Raw genomic sequence first — 21,608 nt, 5'->3', positions numbered from 1 at the left:
TGCTTTTCACTGTTAACTGTTTCTTTCCCTCTATTTCTTCCCCTTCTCTTTTTCTGGCAGTAGAAGACAATGTGACAGAGGACCAGCACAGTCCTGGGCAGACTGCCATTCCAAGCGGTAATGCTCCATTTCATATTTCATCATTTTCGGCTGGAAAGTGGATCATGTGTCTGTATATGTGTGTGTGTGTGTATGTGTGTGTGCGCGTCTGTCTGTAAAATCTTTGTCGGGACCAGAATGATATAAAGTATGTGTTTCCTGTTTTTGAGGTTTTTATACTGTAAACTGCATGGTCGCATGTGTTTTTATAGGAGAAGGACAGAGTGGCGTGGCTCTTTTTCTTTTGTTTGTGTGTTTGTGTGCGTGCATGCAGGTGTGCTTAAAGCTGTCCTTGTGTTCTTGTGTGTTCTTGCCCGCTTTTTTCCGACTCTTTGTTTCCCAGCCCTCTGTATGATGTAGAATAGAGCTACGCAGATGAATGTGTCCTGTCTCCACGCGTGCCATTCACAGTGGCCCTCCAGGAACAGAGCGGTAATTCAGGTCAGGCTAGCAGAAAGCCCCCTATGAATGAAGCCTGCTCCTGATGCACCACACTGTATATTTTCATTTCATTTGTCTCTGGTAAAGGTTAAGTCTCAGGCGTGGTTATTTTAAACCCGATATGGATGGTTTTGCCCAGCAGGCTGGGGACCCTGGCTACTCCTAGGCTGCCACATTAGTCCAGCATTTACCCATAGCTTTCTGAGTGTTCCTGTATGGAATAGAGGAGCTGCATGCACCACTGCAAAACATCCCAGCTTTCTCCACTCTCTTATTAGTACAGTACTTTTAATTTCTCTGCAAACCTATGCCTCGGTATCTTACAGGTATTTAAGGGTAGATTTGAGATTCTCAAACCGTGCTATGTTTAGACAGAAGCAGGTCAATGCCTCTGTTATCTTACTATGCAGAAAGTGCAGTTTCTGAGTTTTTTCTCTTCCAGTTGACCCTTTACTCCTGATCAGAAATCCCAGCAAACTTTTTTTGTCGTTGTTGTTTATCCACAACAAAATGCAGAGCAATATCTATATCTGCTGCTGTGTTAATTTGTATTGATAGGAATTGGTGGGTGGTTCTGTACAAAAAAACCCCAACAAAAATCAAACAAACAAACAAAAACTGCCTCCTTAGCCCTTCTAACCTCAGCTCAAGGGATGAGGGACTGGGCATAAGAGGCAGCCTCGCCTCGGAGACCTCCTGTCATCCAGAGCCAAAGCAGAGCTAATGAGTGTGCCTGATTACAACGACCCCCTCAGACACACGAATCTCCCCTCTCCCCATCCCTCCACCACCTCCATCTCCAGAGTGAGGGGAGACAGCCGCCACATGATCGATGTCTGCCTGTGGAGAAATCAGGAGGGCGCACAAATTAATTTCTCACTTTCCTCATTTGACTTCGTCTGACTGATTTATTTTTTAACCCCTCTCAGGATGCGGCGTGACGAATGGTCAATAAGAGAGGAGACGTTTGTCGTGGTAAACTTTATACGGTGCTGTGAGATTTCCCTTGCCAATTTGTCACCTACAACTTTTTTCAGTGTTGCACCGACATTATTGTGACAGAAGGTCCGTGTCATAAAGAGCAGTGATTCGTCCTTATGGTTGAACTAATGTCCAAACTAGGTCTTATAACGTGAAACTAAAAAGCAGCGGAAAAGCTTACCTGATTTCCATGGATTTGCCAGTTTGATGGACAGGGCCACAATAGCCATTAGACTTCTGACAAGCTAAGGGCTTAATCAGACATGGTGTCAAGATCTGTCTCATAAGTAGACCCCCAGTCGTGCTCTTCTTTGACTCCGCGAGCATTCTGCAGGCCCTGCATCCTGTTTCTCATGCATGTTTGATATGTAGCAGAGGCAAAGGAGAAATGCTAACAAAAGAGGCCCTCTAAAAGATAGACAGTATTATGCATAGTATAGAGGGGCAGGAACAGTGTGATATCTGAGATTTAATGAGGCAGTGCGCTTTTTTACCCAGAGAGTCTGGAGCAGGCTTAAGATCTGCAGCTTGGCTTTACCACTGCGCTGCCTGTGTGTAATTATAACCACATGCTCAGTGCTTTTTTGTCTTTTTTATACATACATCCCTTTCTTTTTTCTCTCTTTCTGTCTTTCTCTTTTTTTTTTATTGCTGTTGGCTATGTCAGATTGAGGCTGTTTTTTTTTTTTTTGGAAGACTGTGTCAGCTATGTCAAAGTGGAGTGGACTGAGGCAAATAGAAGAGTTACAGAGATCTGAAGGGGCATCTGGGTGGCAAGGTGCTGTAGTGTAGAGTAGTGCAGCGTAGTGGTGCGGCGTCTGAGACTCTGGCTCTGGCTGAGGTTGAGGCTGTCCACAGATCAATGTACTGCAGGGCTCACTACAGCAGGAAGAGGAAAGGACTCTTTCACTCCACCACTTCAGAAAATCATATTCTCTATTATTCATTTCCTTTGATGTTTTACTGCACTAATGGCATAGCAAGGCGCTCCGTTCAATATTATCACTCCCTGTGAGGGAGCGAGTAAGACAGGGCGAGAGGGAGAGAAAGAGCATTTGGTATGTTCAAATGTTGTTTCTCATTCAGCTGCTTTGATTTCCATTCTGCTTTTGTGTGCTCATATCTTTTTTTGGTGCCGAGATTTTAATGGTGGATGATGCCGTCTGTATACCTGTGATTATATGTGCCGCTTTTCTTCATGTAGTGCTCTCTGCGTTGTGTTCAGCGTTTGTTCTTACTCCTCCTGTAATTGTTTGGTACCTTTTTCTCTCTCCGTGCTACTCTTATCTTTATCTCAGCATGCATCATAAAATTTTCATAAATTTACCGCATGTTTATTTGTATATATATATATATATATATATATATAATAAGGTGCAAAAAGATTTTCTATCAGCGCATCACTTTGAGATTGTAATGTGTTTAGCGCTGTAAGAGCAACCGGTTTTGACAAACACCTCTGCTAATTTACTCTCAAATTTCGAATGCATCAAATTGTTAAACAGCAATTAGTCCTTAATATGAATCTGGAGGACACACAGCAGATAAATTGCATGCGCCGACCATATGAACACTGACTCCCCCCATGTAAAATCTTGATGATCGTTAACAATCTGGCAAGTGTCAAGCTCACAGCCTCGACGTCAAATCATGACATTCTTTAATGATGGGGGATCAGTGGATGTGACGGTTTAAGTGGAGAGCCCCAAATCCCATCCACACATAGGAGGATACACTTGGAGGCACATGTGGCATTAGAATGTAGTGTGACCTATATATGGTGGGTGCTCTGCAAAAGTTTTAGATTTTTAAATAATGAGGTGCCGGCAAGCGTGTGAAGGTTATTCAATCTTAATGTCCTCCTATTTCTGACAGCCTCCCTCACTCTGATAAAGGAGCGCGCTCACCTTTGATCAGGCCTGCCGACACGTGTAGACAGAAGCTGCTCGCTGGTTAAAATAAATTCTTAATTCGAACTTGGGGGTGGGTGGTTGTAGGGTGGGTTGCCAGGGAGGGGGGCATCGTAAGATCAGGATCTCTGGAAAATGATGGGGAAATGAGGAGATGGGTGCGCTGGTAATGATGTTTTTGACACCGAGCTCTTTCATTGCACAAAGGCAGCTCCATCAGGGTTTAGCCTGATGGAGCTCGACATACTGTATCTACAGGCAAGTAAGAGCATATCCCTCAGTGAATTCGTACTTTTTGCGCTCATTATGTTGTATTCGAATGAATTCCGGTTAAAAACACCGACATCCATTACATGTTGCTTTTAAAAATTTGTGTAGTACCCACAACAACTTTTCTTAGCCTCTTTCAAACGGCCTCGGTATTGTATTTCATTTCTTAGCTTAGAGTTAGACGTAAAATCTCCAGTGAGGTTAAAAGCAGGGTTCATGGCGAGAGTTAACTCTTTCTATTAAAATTCTATTGAGTTGCAGGCTTTGCGGCTTGGCCAGACTCCTAACTTTATCGCTTCATATTATTTTCCCCTATTCCTGTGTGTTCATGCCCTTCCTCTCTCCCTGTGGTCAGTGTCTCCACCTGTCTCAGTGTGTGGGCCAGACAGTAGGGGATGAGTGTAGGCTTCCCTGCTAGGGACCACGGGTCCCTGGTGGGGCTAATGGAGCAGAGAAGAGAATATCAATTAAAAGGTTATAAATATTTAAGAGGAGAAATATTCAATAATATAAGGGTGGGGGGTCCAGGAGACTCTACAACTCACAAGATGAAAGTTGTGCCATGATAAATGTCACTAGGCACCATAAGAGACCATAAGTGTGTGTATGATGGATGGATCTGGACTCAGACAGATATTGCATGGCCCTAAAGATGTCAATCACCATTCAGATTCCCATATTTTATTAGCCCAGTATTAATGTGCTTTTAGTACAATAAAGCTTGAAAATTCATCCCCCCCTATGAATAATTTCTCAGTCACCGCTATGATCATCTTACTTTGGACTGATCTTATCAGAACATAGATCAGCGGTCAATGTAGCTTCTCCTTACCATCTACACCAACAACACCAAGCTGATCATCAAAATTAAGGAGCATCGTTGGCTTGATGGAAAACTCTCAATATGTTGCACATCTTCCCCCAATATTCCGCATGTGATTGTCAGCCATTCCAAGCATGCTGGTATCGATCTGCTGTCCAGCCTGTAGAGACTGGTAGAAGAGGATGTCCTGATCTGATGGATTACTGTATGAGGCCCAGAGGCTCAGGAACCTCGGTATTGATGTGGCTCTTTAATCCCAGGGTTGGACGTGACCTTGCCATGTCAAACCCCCCAGTCCTACTTTACAAACCACACCCCTCCCTGCAAACATGTAGCAGTTTACACTTCTAGTGCTGCTTCACAGCAGTGCACCGGAGGTCACTCAGCTTGACCGAGCACACTGACCCGACTTGGATTCACTGGAAGTTGTAGCTGAAACTCGTCACCTAAAACAAGAGACAGCAAAAGAGCGAAAATCGAGCTCTTTAGGTTGTGAGCAGATCGTATTGTAGATTATTTATCTCATACGGAAAACAGCATTCAATGTCTGCATTCTGCACAGAGAATTTATTTTTTCAGATTAAACATGAAATGCTTAAATGTAGCCATCAGTTGTTTTCTCTGACAGTACCAAGCTGTAATATTAGAGAAATTAATGATTCATGAAGGCCTTTGGAAAAAAAAAATCAAAGTCTGAACCTCCTCCACAGGCACCCTGTAAAAAAAGACATGAAGTGTTCACATTTCAGTGCATATTGTGAATTCTGTGTCTGTGTGTGTGGATGAATCATAAGTCTATATTGTGTGGCTTTTGGCCTCAGTCAGAAGTGTTTCCCCCAGAGCAAGAAAGGCCTGCATCTGTGAGGATTGGGTTGGGATTTTCATTTTCTTGAAACACCTTCTGTTCTGTTCTGCATGGTCCCACTGGGGACCACAGTGCTGATATTTTTAGAGGGCATGTTCCGAGAGCCTCAGTCGCCAAGAGGGAAGGACAATGGAGGGTGTGATGTTACATCAATACTTGGCGCAAGTGGGGGAAAGGAAAAATCCTGGGTGGCCTTGATGAGTTCTGGAACGTCTTTCCTCAAGGAATTTCACAGTTTAAGAGCACCCTACAGAAGGAGGACTTAAAATGGCTGCCCAAGTGTATATACACCCAATATATGTACACCCACACCTGCACACATCGGTGCCACACATTCCGTGTCCTCAGGCTCTGCTAACTGTGTGCTAGGCAAAAAAACAGACTTTCTCTTAACGTTCCCCTCCGGAGTTTCCAGACAGGCTGAGGAACTCTTGCATCAGTGGGGCTTAAAATGGCTGCCAGTGAAGTGTAAAGACTTTTCTCCCCCTCAAAGTGTAACCAGGGTGACATGATTGTTTGATTGTGAATATGGCTTTTTAATCAGTCTTATTGTTAAGCCTAATGGTCACAGCGGGGAAGAAACAGGGCTGCAGGCCATGCAGCCTATTTATGAGATGCTGTTCCAAGTTACGCTCGCCTTGCAAGGCTTTTGAACGAAGATGTTTATGGTGCCCTGCAAGTGAGCAACGCAAGGTTTGATTTGCTGTCAGCATATTTTAGCATCACGTGAAGAACTTCAGATCGGGCTGGTAATTTAAAAAATGGTTCCTAGTCCTGGTTCAGGGTAGTCAGTCGCCCACCCCTGGCACTGCTGCAGCACAAAGCCAACAAGAGACAAAACTGCAGATGGATTGAAGAATATTGATGTGTGCGACCCGCGGCTGCCTGCGAGCAAGGCTGAATAATTTAAGGAAGTGTGTCGTGACGACATCCTAACACACACCAATCTCAGTTTTGTGTGTCTTACTCTGCTACACTCCATACATCCACATTTCTGGTCTAGATGTCTGGATAATATGGCAAGGTCTGTCTCTTTTGATAGATGCTGACTGATGCAATTCAGGACTCACTGGCAGAATTTCATATTTCGTTGGTCCAGCCAAAACTGCAATCCAGGATTTATTAACTACACATATTCCCATCAGTCTAGTTTCATATACTGAAGTTTTGCTTGGGTGAAGCAGGGCAAACACAACGTAAAACCATTTCTAATAACAGGAGGTGTGTGTGTGTGTGTGAGTGTGTGTTAGATTTGTGTGTGTGAGCACTGTGCCACCTTCTCCTCCGCCTCTATATCTCTCACCCTCACCTGCCCAACAGTTCTGTTATGGCATGAGTGGTTGAGTTACAGAGGTCCAAATTGAACCTGCATTTTTATTACAGCTTTTATTATTGTTTTTATTAAATCCAGAGTCTAGAAATCCATTTTATTGTCACCCAGAGGAAGCTGTAGTGCCTCACTGTGTGGGTCACCCCTCTGACTATGTGGTGCTGTCATTTCCTGTGGCTTGGCAGATCCAGAGTGCGCCCTCGAGAGGGCGGCGGAGGATGGTGAGACCAGGCGTCTGAGGAAGAGGCTGCTCTCTCCAGAGGAAGGAGAGGAGGGAGAGGAGGAGGACGAGGAGCCTGCACTGCACAGCTGCGACAGCTGCCGGCAGGTGTTCGAGTCGCTGAGCGATCTCACCGAACACAAGATTAATCAATGCCAGCTGACAGGTAAACAACGTTCAGCCCACCGAGCCTCCCCTCCACTCTGCCACTCAGCTCTTCTCCCACTCCCACTCTCGCTCTATGCCTTCACCAGAGAATATGCCACACTATGTGTGTTAGTACACTGCACCAAGGGAAGCACAACACCAGACTACCAGTTTTCTTGGTAGATATCCAACATCGCAGGCCTCACACATAGAGCACTGTATTTACTATTACTGTACATCAATGTCTGCAGCAATGACACACAAATAGGCCTCACACATCCTCATATATAGATAACAGAATGTGTATTTATAGTATGAGCATTGTGTCCTTGTCTGTTTCACATTTTATACAGCGCCATCGTAATTCTAAGATTTCCCTAATAGTGTGTGTTAATAGCAGGCAGCCATTAGGTCCCACAGTTACCAGACCACCAACTGGAAGCAGATCCTTGCTCCAGGAAAGTCCCTCAGCTGGTCCCACTGCTAGCTAGCTGCAGTGGTAATACCTAGTGGGACTGAAAGAGAAGGATGCCATTGGCAGACTGTGTCATTGACCTGTTGATGGATGAATAGGACTATAAATACCCTGACAAGGTGGCAGACAGAACTAATGATGTGAACTGAAGGTTTCCATGTGCTTCTCCTGGACTTGCTGTCCTCCTTTACACGTCCTGATGGGCCTGTATTGAGAAACACCATATGACACACATTTCCCAGTGTTTAGTCACAGACCTTGTCTCTTCCTATCTTCAGAAGTGGAGTGTAAACTGAAATGTAATACAATTCTGTTTCCGAAGCCGTACAAAAGCTACTGTTTATCATTTCAAAGAAAATCTAAAAGATGTTCAAGAGAATGCCAGTTTAGTCTCTGTTCTGTTTACATTCAAGCACAGTTTGATTTCATATTTTGCAACCCACAATCAGCAAACCACAAATTATAGGTTAGCTCTCCCACGAGTTTTACAAACATTTTCCATTAACTGTAAGACAGACTCAGGAACTGGGTCCTGTGTTTGTTTATGTGTGCACTGTATGTGTGTGTATGTGAGCGTGCATTCTGCCATTGGTGTTAGTTTAAGCAGCAATACATGCACGTTTCATTGCAGGAGTGACTTTGTATGTGCAGATGTGCTTGTTTGCACGTATGTGTGCATCGGGTGTGCTCATGTGTGTTCAATTTTTATTTTTTAGAGAGTGACACCCAGTCGCCCAAAGGTGTGAAAATCAATGCACTGTTCACTTTTGCAATACTGTCGTCCAACAAAAGCATTCATCGGTCTGAGTGAAACTAAGTGCAGGACCTCGTGTCGCTCTTTTTTTTTTTTTTTTCAATGTAACACCCAATTCTGTCAAGCCATCACAGATTTGCAGACAGTCTGTTTGGGCAACATAGAAAATACAAAACACAAAGAGCATTATTTAAGACATATGAAGACATGTTCTAAACCTGCTTGATTTAAAATTCTCTTTTAATTGTTCCTATTTTATGGTGTAACATTGAGGAAATAGTAACCTTAAAAAAGTTGGGTGTTTGATTCAGGGGCAGGTCTTTCATGTTCAGCAGCATTTCAGAGCGGTCATGACTGACTCAGCCATATTATTTTTTTCTATAATTAAGCTTGTCTTTTATAAATGTCAATCTTACGGACAAATAACTCTTAATTGCTCAATGATGAAAAAAAACACAGTTTGGATAAGAGCCCCTGTGGAAACCAAACAAAAGAATCTAATTGCCATTAGGGTATTGTGATTGTGCAGAAACACTCTATTAGTATTCAAACACAGTGGGAGAAAAGAAACTTCTAGATGGCATACTAAGTACTTTGAATATGTGTGTGTGTGTGTGCATGTTTGTGTATTCTCCGGAATATGGGAGGAGATTTCCTATGTGGCATTATGTAGACATCCATGACCAATTAATCTGCCTTACATCAAGTCTCTACTCACAGATGGATCCTTTATTAGAACCATTTTCTAATCAAGCAGCAGCACCTGCTAAACCCTCCATTTTTACAATTTCAAATGTTTTATTTTTGGTAAACAAATTGCAGAGCTTGACTGGAACCAATCCACATATGGAGATTTGCTCGCTGACAGAACTCAACTCTTTTTCTCCCAGCTAACAGCTCATAAGCATATACAGTGTATTACCAGAACCAGACATGCCCGTATACACCCATTACCTCACGTGTTATTTTCCTGGGTCTCATTATGCTCTGCGTCTATGTTCCACAGTAAAACATAAGTTTCATAAGAGCACTGAGACAAAACAGGCTAAATAAAGTCTAAACAGATTCTAACTGCATGTCGACCACGCCCGACGGACAGAGAAAGAGAAAGATGTTACATGTCACTGCAATCAATGGCGGCCATTGTCTTCCCCCTGTCTGGCAGAGGTATAACACCTTTCCATGCACTTAAGCCGTGACCACTGCAGTGCGCTAAGGGAGCGCATGGGTATGGATTGCCTCGTGTCCCCGATGCGATCGGTGCTATTGATCGCGCTAATGCTGGACTGCGGAGGAAGGCGAGAGCCTGAGAAAGGGAGCAAGGGAGAAAGAGGGAGATGGGGAGAGTGAAGGAGCGAGAGAGTGCTGCAGGAATGCATCCCCAGGGAGCCCGTCTTGGGCTGGGGCAGGGCTTCAGGAATGCTCCCCTGGAGATCCCAGTGAAGGCTAGGGCAGGGCTGGAAGAATGCTTCTCTGGAGAGTTGAGAGTGGAGGCTGGCTGGGGCAGGGCTAGAAGAATGTTCCCCCAGAGCACCCCTTTAACTCTGGGGCAGAAGTGGTGGGGCTCTGTGGGGGGAGAGCGCTCCTCCGTCCCCCCTCCGGCTCCAGGATGGCTGCGGATCAGGTTTCCGTGTGGGGATCAGCATCCTGCCGACAGGGCTTTAAGCTGCCCTAGGGAGGAGACAGGAGGCTGGAGGCATAGCTATTCCATAGGCCTTTCCAAAAACACTTCACAAATGCTTTGTCTCACTATCTCACTGTCTCATTGTGTTGTCTGTACACTCTTGTATTGTTACTGATCCTTCGCAGAGAAAGAGAAACAGCGTCCGTAGTTTGACTTTTGTTCTCAGTTGGCACAAGACATGTTCATATGATACGAGATTGCAACGGTAGGCAAGGAAACATGCCTTTGGATCCGCTCGCCAAAGAAACACCTTGCTCCTCATCTCATTTCTGCTCGTGTTTACTAGCTAGCCCACACTGTAAATAAAAATAACACCTCTAGCTCAGAGTTTAATTCAAAAGACTGCATTTTCACACAGCCTTTCACTGTCAATTCTTCAATTCCGTGTCTCTGAAGGTATTTGAATAGCCTAGTGCACACATGGGCTGTCAGCCTGGTGGCCATTCTTTCATTACGGGTCCAGCTCCCTTGAGCAACACCTTTTCTTGTGTCCTTCACTAGAGGAGGGGCATGGCTGCTCCCCCCAGAGAGATCTGTGCCCTGCTATTTTAACCCTCTGTGAGATGACCTTTTTAATAAGTGTCTTTCTCAGTTTTCCTGCCGGCCACTGTGCGAGCAAACAGAGCATGTCTTCTGCTTCCCTCAGATAAAGGAATCAATCAGAGAGGGTGCAACAGAGAAAGAGAGAGAGATAACTGGGCCATATATGGATTTATATTATGTAGATTTCCCCTTTCTTCATCCCCATAGACATTGCAAAATGCACTCAGCTTCAATAAAATGCATTTCAGATTTATGAGAAAAATACAGATGAAATACTAATACTCAGTGAAAAACAATAACATCCCGCCACAATGCAGAGAATGCTAATATGATAGACAAAGTTTAAACAAATTTCTAATATGAAGCCTCTGCTTGCGATGGCGAGACAGACAAATTTTTTAAACCCACTGATATATGTTTTCCCACTTCCATTCCTAACCACGATATGTTTGCTTGAAGCGTTTGAATTCATTTACATCAAGTCTTTGGGTCAGCAGCATGGAAACATTCAGTAATACCCTCAACTATGAACAGACTCCTGGCAGGCCATGTTTTGTACTAACTGTTTCCAACGGGCTCCTATTGGTTGTACTGTTTTTTTTTTTTTCAACTAACTTTGTGTATTGATCCAACAGCTGCTTTGTGGCTGCCAAGAAGAATGTGCCAAACTGCAAAGACTTTATTTGCTTCAAAAGGGCTCACATAAGAGGAAAGCGACATGAGCAAGACCTGATTAGCCGAACTCTGAGCCACTGCCGTTCATCAGAAATTCTGCTGTGTTTTTGCCGGGGTGTCTTGCGACATCCTGGTACAAAGAGCTGCACACTGATTACAAGGCTTTGAAAGGAGGAGAGGCGGTCAGGGGAGAATAGCTACTTCTGGCACAACGCAGCCACTGAAAAGAGACCTCATGCTAGAGTGAGCTCTCACAATTGGGCTTGAGTCTTTCCTGTGTATGCGTTTGTGTGGGGGGCATGTTCTGTGTGAGTATCAATGGGAGAAAGAAAAATAGGTGTGGAGGAAAAGAGAGGTAGAGGAAGAAAGTGAGAGAAAGGTACTGTTAAAGTAGATGTTTGACTCCATGGTACAGCATCCCCGTGCGTTTCCTCTTTGTGCAACAGTGCCGGTAACGTTAACAGGAGTGTCATTAGGAATTCAAAGCATACGCCCTCGTGAGGACGCCCTCTTTCTCTCTCCCCTGTGCTTCACACCGCACACATTATGCACTGTATAAAGTATTTATTGGTCTTTGTCAGACGAGGGCTGCATTTTTCTGCAGAAAAACAATCAAAATAAGACTAGAGGAGCTTGCATTTTATGCTTGTGCTCGTGTGTTTAGGGCACAAATGACAATGTCCAGCACTGCAACTCTCTGCTTTCCTCATATTCACATCCCCCTCTGTCTAACACACTCTTTCCCTCACGTGTTTGCTTGTTCAATCAGTCATCCGCTTAAGCATGCAAGCACACACACACACACACACACACACACACACACACACACACACACACACACACACACACACACACACACACACACACACAGACCTGTATTAGCGAGCACACGCGCACACGCTCCCTCGCAGCACCTGCGTGCTTGCACTTTGCATTTTAGACGACACATAATTCATCGCCCAAGAGGCTAAACACATGCTGTGACTTCATCCAGTTGACCTCTTTCTTAAGTAGGTAGCCACAATAGCAGGGATGACATGTGGACAAAACAGAGATCATCTCATGTACTCACCCAGAACTACAAACACTGAGTGAAAACACTATATCAGCGACATTGTTGTTATTTCCCCCTCCACTATGTAGCATCCCTTTGAAACTACTGACTTTAGTTGTGTGACAATGACCGACCCATGGAACGGTTGTCTCGGTTTCTCTTACGCTCCCTTCATCTCTCCCTGGCCCTGGCTCTGCCTGCTCTTTGTTCACTCTCTTCCTCAGCCTGCAAGTCTTTTTCAGCGGCACAAGCAGAAGAATGGCACATTAAATCTTAATAGGACTGCGTCTGGCCGTGTTGAATTGCAGAGCGTGTTAAGCCGGCGCTTTCCTCCCCCTTGGCACACGCTCGTGGAAGTGGAAAACAATTGAATAAAAGAAACCGCTCCCTCACTCTGTAACACAAGTGACTTCGGCTTCTCTGCTGAAGCTATGAGATTGAACTGACTCCCTCACAAATGGCTTAAGCCCTCACTGAGAAACTGTTACTTAAATGACATTAGTCCTTTTCAAGATGCATAGGCATATGTGGAAGGTACGCAGAGGATTTACCTGACCACCCACAATCAGGCTGCAACAATATTCCCTTCCGAGTGACAGCTGGAAAATGCTACCGTGAATATCAGCACTTACTGGATATTCTTCAAAAATACAAATAAAATAGAGAGGAAGAGGACAAAACTAGCCGGGAGAGACAAGTGAAATGTATTGAGACAAGCACATAGAAAGAAAGGGGAAGTTTTAAATGAAAATGGGTTGGGTAGGAAAAGACAAAGAAGTAGAATGAGATGCACATTCATGGTAGGGGAGAGCCAATCTTAGTAGAAGCAGCAATGTGAGTCCAGGCCTGCTTTGTAAGGCAGTCAGAGGTGGTAATTAGCCAGTGATGAGTTGACTGGTTGTGTGTCCAGTGCTCGGCACTGCTGGGTGGGGCTGTGGGAGGTAGATAAGGCCAGCAGTGGGCTTATCTCTGAGAAGGACAGGCACCAGGCCTGCCAGGCAAATCCACCCACAGACCAGCCGCATTTTATTAACAACATCATTAATGCCAGACAGGTTATGTGCGGTGGCTCGGAAGAGAGACAGGAAAAAGTAAAAAACAAATAAAGTCTCAATTCCTGCTTGGCCGGCCAGTCTAAAGTACATAGGTACCGGTTGACGTGTTTTGAAAGCAAGGTGCTTGTGGAGATGTTTACCAGGTAGGCAGCCAACGGAAGGGCACGGAGAGCGAGCTTGGATCTTACCTCTGGGTTTTGCTCACTCTCCTCTGGGTCCCCAGAATTCAAATGATTTTCTTTTTTCTCTTTCAAACGTGGGACTGCTCACCAGAATAATGATGAACCAGATACAGAGAAACATAACTAGGCACAAAGAAAAGGCAAAAATGTATTTTAAAAAACTTCATGGACATTCTGGGCTCAGTTTTTCAGCAAATGCTTTGTGAAATGTTGAGGTTATTTTCTCTCTCTTCTCTGAGTCTGCATAGCTCAATGAGGTGTGCAAGGTTTTGGTTTGTTCTTTCCATTTTTAGTTTATAGAATGGTAAAAAATGCATTTCTTATAGTTGCTATGGTGATTTGTAGCAATCACATTTCCTTAGTTCACATGTCACCATAGGAGGTGTCAAATGATCATTCACTTGTGTCAACAGTGTTACATAAAGAAGCATATTTTAATTAACATTTTGTATTAGTGCAGCTAATGCCAAAGAGCTTTCAGTGGCAGTAGAAACAGGATGAAACATGGGTTTGAGACAAAGACAAGTTCACCATTCAACCTGTCCCTCATTCACAGACACCTAAAAGGAACATTCACAGGCTTTTGAGTCGTGTTCGTCAATACTCCCTAATGAAAAGGTCAGGGTTTTGCTTATGTCTGTATGGAAATGTACTGCACATTGATCCCCATAGGGCTTTTTCCTTAGATGGCTTTTGCCAAACTCGCCAGTAATGGGAGGAAAGGAAGGAGGGAGCCGGAGAGCGGTGGAAAGACTGACCAGTGCGACAGGTTTATGTCTCCCTGCAGGCCGAGTTCTGTGGAGCGGGCCCACAGGAAGGAGCAGAGCCAGCTGTGACGGCATCCTGCTAGCCACTGTGGTTTAGGAGCTTTGGGGCTACACTATCACCGACTCAACATTTCCCCCTCTCCGCTACCCCTCCCAGGGGTTGTTTTTGTTGGCCAGGGGGTAGTGTTTGGGTGGGGGCTGCTATTGGGCTCTGTGGAACAGCCACTCCTAGACTTCAGGATATGGGGAGTTAAGCCACCCACAAGGACAGGGATTCTCAAATATCATGTGAAGTAACACATTTGTTCCTCAGTGCTAATTGCCATTTTCAGACTGCAAGGTGGGTTCATAAATTTAGTTTTATGGGCAGGATGGGTGTCGTTTAAGGTCTCCAAGGCCACCAGCTGGACTATGCTTTGGCAGAGGGAACAGTGTGTGTTGGTACAGAGTGTAACGGTTTGACAGTAAAGCCATGCTCTCAGGTAATACAGAGATGTCCTCTTAATGTTAAGAGCAGTGGACAGCAGGGGGCCCAACACCTCAGAGAATGTAAAGGTCATTCAATCTATTCCACCTCCAGCCTGTCTGACTGATCAATCATACTGGAGGAGTCAATCGATTTGATCAGAGAGCCTCTCCTTAGAGATGGCCTCCCAACGAGTGGCTGGGATTCTGCGAAAGGCTGCAGAGCGTGCCAGCTTGGTACATGCCTCCGTGATAAACCAAGACATTAAAATCCCTGATTAAATAGTAACTCACCACCTGTGGCAGCCATTCTCTAAATAAGCCGCTGATTTAAGACGGTGAAGAACATCTACTGTTACCGCCACTTCATCATGCCATCGGGCTCATTCTATATGCGTCGCATGTACACAAAAATCAGATCAACAAAATCCTGCAAGACTGACTGACAGTCAAGAGAAATTGGGCTGTAGTAAACAGAGTGGTAATCTTTGTATTAGGACATTATGTGCCCCCAGTCAAAGCATGATGCATCTTTCTCATCATGAACTTGGTTTGTCGAACATACCCCACAAACAAAGTCAACAGACAAAACCATCTTGTGATTGGATTTTAATCCAATTGCATTATTATTCAGGCCTCCCATTGGCCATTCATTACTCTCACATGGAGCCTGTGTGGGTTGTTATCACCCAATCAGGCTCAAGACTGTATTCTGCATCCTTTAAACCCTGTGAGCCTTCCTTCTCTCTGGGCCCGCCAACGGAATACCTAATTCCAAAGTAAACTGATTGCTCTCTCCAACAAGATTACGCTGTGATGATGTTAGCCAAATGAGACCGCTATTCAGATGCAACCAGGGCAGGCAAGGATGCTTACCGCAAGATGACTGATCAGCATGTTAAGAGAAACAAGGTTGGGAAAAAAAAAAAGAAACGGAGGAGAAAACGAGGGGCAGAAATCGAAAGAGTGTGAGAGAGTTGTGTGCGTGGGGGTAAGCAGAAATGTAATTTGCTTCTCACCTCAGGCGACTGGGCTCTGAGGCCAGTAAATATGCAAACAAGCTGAGCCTGGCCATCAATATGAAGACCCTAGATGATTACTAATCTCCACCGCAGAAGTAGATTGAGGTCTGTTCAGCAGTGCCATGCAACATGAGGGGGGAAAAGGGAGGTTAGAGTCCAAACTCCATCTCCATGTTGGCCCCCAACATTATGCGCAGTTCGGAGTTATGGGTATAGTTGACCTTCATTTTGAGGAGTAATACAGTATTTATGATGCATACAAATCAGCAATACAGTAGCCGCAAAAAATCTAGGTGTCTTAAACCTGCACGGTGTTGCAAATGTTTTTGAAAGGATACATCAATCACAATGCGAGTAGAATTTAGAAACTAACGCTGCAACTTTTCAGCAACTTTGAACCTTGTTCTCAACTCACCCCAGTCTTTTCATCATGGAGAACTCCTTGTCTGATATGAGCTCTTAGACGTGCGGCACAGTAGTTTACCAGCCCATTGTCATTCCCCATCCGTAATCCGGGATAAAAAAACCTATGGGACATGGACCAGTCTGCAGTCATTAGGTGTGTGCGTGGCTTACCCAGACAGCCAGATAAACCAGATGCCTCGGGATGGCCAGGGGTCATCTCTCTGTGAGAACACGTTGTTGATGTCCTTGTTTCTCTCCACCTCTTCTTCGCCCGTATTCCTCCTCTCGCCCCTCTTCATCATTCCTTCTCTTGCTTTCTTTCTTCTCTTTCTCTTCCCTTGATTGCTCTGCACAGTCATCACAAACACAGGTCCGTGTTGGAGCTTAGCAGTCGAAGAACCTGTCAGCTAAAGGGAAGGAGGAAAGACAGACAGGGGAGTTGTCTGTGGCCCTAGGTTTAATGCCTGAGGGTGGACTACGTGGGGAGGATAGTTAGTGCAGAAGGACACACCGCAGTCTGCAGGTGAATCCTCTCATTTTGGGAGACTTAATGCATTTGAATCATCACCTCTAGGGGGAAGTGTTCTGACTCTCTGTTACAAAAGGAACCTTGATATAAAATGCAGCAAAAGTTGTGGTTTTTTAATATCTATTTTTTTTTTCGCTTTTTCTAAATGCAGCAGGAGGGCCATGTTAGAGGAATATATATTCTAAGAATGTCTTCCTAGTCCTAAACATAATTGACTATTCCTTGTATTTTAGAGTGTGTTTCCAGCATTGAGCTTTACCCTCTGCAGTGAGTGCACAAGGCTTGAGGATGTTTACCTGGCATGGTGCCTGTTGTAGCTGCCCTCCTGTTGAGGAAAAGCAGGTCAGGCTATAGCTTTGTGTTTGTTTGTTTGTTTGTGCATGTGAGCGTTTTTGCGGGTGTGTATTAGGCTGTGAATGTGTACATCTCTGTGTATGTATTCATGCGTGTGTTTAGGGAGGAGGAGGAGATCATTAGGATAGAAAGAATCAGAGAGCGCAGTACATTCAGTCAGGGAAAAAGCAAGATCTATCTCCAATGTAAGCATCTATTTTTCAGGGGATCATAGGATGGTCAGTTATAGGGGGTGGTGGATGAAGGGTAACTGGACTCTCAATTCGACTAAACCATCCATCTGCTCAGCCATCAATCTCCCCCTTTTTCTGTCCCTCTGTTCATTTACTCATCCGTCCATTTATCCATCCTCGCTTGTGGCCAAAGGGCCATGTCTCTTTGTGGCCCTGATAATCTGGACCAATTTCCTCTGCAATTTATTTCTCAGCCAACCACCCACCTGGCCAAGCAGCATCAGGCTTCTCAAGGTAGAGCCACTCATCCCAGCAACCCCTTTTGCACCAATCACATCCTGTTTTTTTTCCTCCTCGAGCCTCAGATCTTTTGTCTTTTGTGCTTTGAAGCTTCTATTCAGTACTGGAGTAATGGACTAACCTTTCCTCCTGCCTTCACAATAATCTGACACCATTCAGCATCCATTGTTTACATCTCATGTCCCAACCCCTTTTTCTATCTTTGTGTTCTATCATCTTCCGTTTCTATCCATAGCTCCCTGCTACCTCCCCTCTCTTCTCTTTCTTTCTCCCTCCCTCCATCCTGTCATGGCTCCTCAGTATTCTGCTGCTGTCTTGTGTGGAGTGATTTTGCCCAGACACGTCTGGCTCTGGGTAAAGTGCAGTCCCCAGAGAGCGTGCTCCGCAGCCCCCAGGTCGCCAGCACCATGAATACATTATGATCCCCATTTCCATCCTGTTGCCACGGCAGCACTTTTTGAGCCGCAGGGCGATTAAGACGTGTGCTGTCGATACCCTGATAGGAGCAGAAGTTGGATCTGGAAGCTGGCCTTTGATCAGATTTCATCCTCCTGCCTGCTATTGGTGGCTTCGGTACAGGAAGACAAAGAGGAGGTCTTGTGGGTTTTTTATTGGTTTGACAAGCTCACCTGCTGTACATAAACATACCATGCATCCATCCTCGAGCTCTTTTTTTCCCCACCTCTCTGCTTTATCTCTGTCTTTCTTGCCCGAAACCATTTCCCTCCCTTATTCTCATTTCCCTTGCTCCTCCCCATCAGCGCAGTTCAGCTAAGGCAGCATTATACGCAGTCTCTCTCTGCTCTATGATATTCTGCTATCCTCACAAAGGAAGCAACTCCCTTACCTTTTATTGTTTCCTTTTTTTCTTTGGGGGATGATGTATAAAACATGGTGCCTCAGGTAGAGGATGTTGGGTAGGAAGCCATGTCCCCCTAAATGGCCAGCCGTGTGCATGCGCCTAACACTTCACTGAGCAATCTGTCAACATGTCAGCAACACATGTTTTGTAAAAAGCCTCTGGTGGGAGCCAGGGGAAAAAAGGCACTCCTGCCAGACCAGAGAGGAAATGCTTTTTTCTCCTCTATGCAGTGGATTTTCTATTGCTGGTGCTCAGTCCCACGGGCCCCCCACCACCACCCTCTCCTCCCCCACACATACACCCGTTGTCTGCACTTCAGAAATTTGAACTGGGGACCCTCGAGGGGGTTTACTGGGAGGGTGGGGGTAGGCTGCAAGGGAGGGGCTCCCTCTTTTTCAGAGCGTATGAAATTGTGAAGGTATATTGTGGCAGGTCCCCAAGCGGTCTTTTCTAATACCTGAGTTTCTGGCGAAGCTGGAAATTACCAGCGGCTCCCCCGAGGGACGGCTTTATCCACACCAGGAAGGGGAGCAGAACTCAGTGGGGAGGTTACTTAATGCATGGCTGAAATAAAAGAATTTCTGAGAGACAGAGGCTGAAAAGCTAGCTTTTTTTCTTCTTCAACCCCCCCCCTCCTCACTCCCATTCCCTCTCCCTCTCTCTTTTCCTCCCCAGTAGTATAGTTTACTACTCTCTGCCTTCTCTTGAAGGGTTCTAGTTTAATAAACTTTCAGAGGATCCTGCTGGTGCAGACAGCTAGACAAATACCCTTGTGTGTTCTCTTTTGTCGGAGATACAGCTTTTTGTTATGTTCTTGCAAATTTGATTTCTCCCTCTGTCTTTCGTTTTCTCTGCCGCCCTCTGTCTCTCTCCCTTTCTGCATTTGTCTTCATCTCCCTTGTCCTCCCCTTGCTTTCTGTCTCCCTCTTTGATTCACACACACACACACACACACACACACACAAAGTCAAACTCTGTCTCTTGTGGTTGAGTTTATTGTTTGGTCTGTCTCTTCGTTCTCCCCCTCTGTGCTCCCTTTTGTTTTCTGTATGTTTTGTTGTATTGTGCACAGAGGCTGAGATGCAGATAGAATGCAGACAGTTTGCCCTGGGTGAAGAGTGTTCACAAGCACCCTTGGTATCTATTTAACAAAACACATTCATCTATTTACACATGACCAAATGTAGAAAAACTCCACCCACTGGTAAAGCAAAGGTGTTTTTCATCAAAGAGATTTAACACACCAAATTTTGGGAGCAATTCACTCTTATTTCTGTCTGGTTGCTTTCTCCTGACTGTATGCCAGGATGCCCTTTTCTTTGGTAATCAGCGCCTGTATTGGATATGTGTTGATCATTAACCTTGCCTTGTTCATAACCTCAAAAAACAACATAGAAATCTCATCCATGTATGAAATGCCTCTCTCCCTGTTTTATACTCTCTCTGTCTTCCTCCCCTTCTACTGTTGGTAAATAATTCAACCTTTTCCCTGTAACAAGTGCTGGCCTTAATAGGGAGCAGTACCTGTAGTTGGGATAAACAAGGCAGCCGGCCTCACCAGTGAAACAGAGGGATTTGGGCTTCATGAGGGCAGAGGAATAAGTCGTTTCCTTCTGAAAGGCAGAGTAGACTGGCTGACATTAATTAAACCCTATAGGATAAAGGTTATCTGAGGCCTAGCAAAGCAGAGACCGTGCATGCGGGATGCTACATCTGCCGAATCCTAATCAAGACTTCTTATTAAAGCGACATGTGTGGGTTCAGACATGTATAATATGTGTGAGTTGTTTGCAGTATTGTTCTTGTAAAATGTGTGTGTCTCTGGGAGCTATTGGTGCAACAGAACAACAGCATCCACTAGAGGAAAGATATTTCACCTTTCGTTTTCAATTGCAGATGCAAACTGATAATCCAAACAAATAATTCTCAAAAAAATATGAAGCGAACAGTCCAACCAGCTACCACCTTGGCTGCAATATCGGCGTTCAGCACATTCCTATAAATAGAAGCTGAAGAAATTTTCTAGAGAGTTAGTTTTTTGGAAGACCTCGTGTTGCCCACCATGCTCCACGGTGGGAGGTGTGCTGTCTCACCAAAGATCCTCCCATGGTGCACCTGTGACTTAAGTCACCTGACCCAAGCTTCAGTGTGGCACTCAGGTGCCAAGACTCATGTTTTACAAATTACCCAGGGGGCCTTGCAGCACCTCTGTGCATATACTTTCTCCCTGCTGTATGCATAGTGCGTGGGATTATATTCCCCAACTCCAGCTCCTTCCTCACACAATGAACAGCCGCAGAGATAACAGTCACCTTACTAACCCAAGAATGCTAAAGAAAATATAAATTAAGGAGGGGAGAAAGCACTGCTCTGACCTGTTGGCATCCTCTGTTTGTGCTGGATGAATGGTAGTTAAAGAAAAGGCAAACATCACGGATCCTGCTACAAGGCGGGTAGAGCTTTATGTGTTATATGTCATCAACAGTAATCTCAGAGCATATCTTTTTTTTTTCTCACTGTCTTACCTGACTCGTCAACTTATCTGCATGCCAAATTTAATTAAAGGTCACCTTATTGATAATATTCTCTTGATATTTAAAATAGCTAAGTAAGCCAGTGGATGAGTGACACAGGTTTTATTACCATATCACTGTATGCCATTTCTATATTAGCACCGTAACACCAGCTCTTCCACACTAATAGTAAAATAGTAATGTCTCCTCCTTTCATATACTGATAACGGCTGATGTCCTCTCATCTACAGCGGCCCCATGAAAAGTAATTAGCTGATATGGATGTTGCTGTCAGTGATAACTGATATTGGGGGACTATTACATTCACTCTCCTGAATGATGATCCTTGAAATGGGTCCATCGCAGTAAGCTGTACCTGCAGACAGATTGTTATATATAAGAAGGAAAACTCTTTATTAGACCAGGAGAGTTGCATATTTGAAGATATGGGCAAAACTCACACAAAAACAATGGAAAAAAAAGATTTGTATTGTCATTTTAAAAATATCATAACACGTAACTGACCTCTTGTATTTGATTTATTCGATCAATGTTGCTTATAATGCAAAAATCAAATGTAAAGTCATACGAAGCATTCTAGATCTTTCCTCGGGTTTTCTGCTATTGACTGGATGATATTTTATGGGGGTTTTGTTTGGCAGTCCTACCAAGTTCCTCTCCTGAGAGAGACATAAATAGCCTCCCAGGTG

General features: G+C 44.6%; 1 protein-coding gene across 6 annotated transcripts in view; it reads left to right on the top strand.

Annotated features, from left to right (window-relative positions):
* The window catches only part of LOC111579927 (zinc finger protein 521), a 90,014-nt gene that overhangs the window by 8,119 nt on the left and 60,287 nt on the right, over positions 1-21,608 (top strand). For 4 of the 6 annotated variants that reach the window (XM_035955911.2, XM_023287455.3, XM_035955909.2 and 1 more), the window contains exons 2-3: positions 61-117; positions 6,905-7,105. Coding sequence is in view for 3 of the 6 variants with exons in the window: in XM_035955909.2 (XP_035811802.2) it covers positions 61-117; positions 6,905-7,105 (258 nt within the window). In the remaining 3 variants the exon portion in view is untranslated. The remainder of the gene's footprint in view (positions 1-60; positions 118-6,904; positions 7,106-21,608) is intronic. The other 2 variants (XM_035955912.2, XM_035955910.2) reach the window with 1 other exon arrangement.

The sequence above is a fragment of the Amphiprion ocellaris genome, chromosome 10 (genome assembly GCF_022539595.1).
Source record: "Amphiprion ocellaris isolate individual 3 ecotype Okinawa chromosome 10, ASM2253959v1, whole genome shotgun sequence".
Lineage (NCBI taxonomy): Eukaryota > Metazoa > Chordata > Actinopteri > Pomacentridae > Amphiprion > Amphiprion ocellaris.
This window is presented reverse-complemented; position numbering and strand designations above follow the sequence as displayed.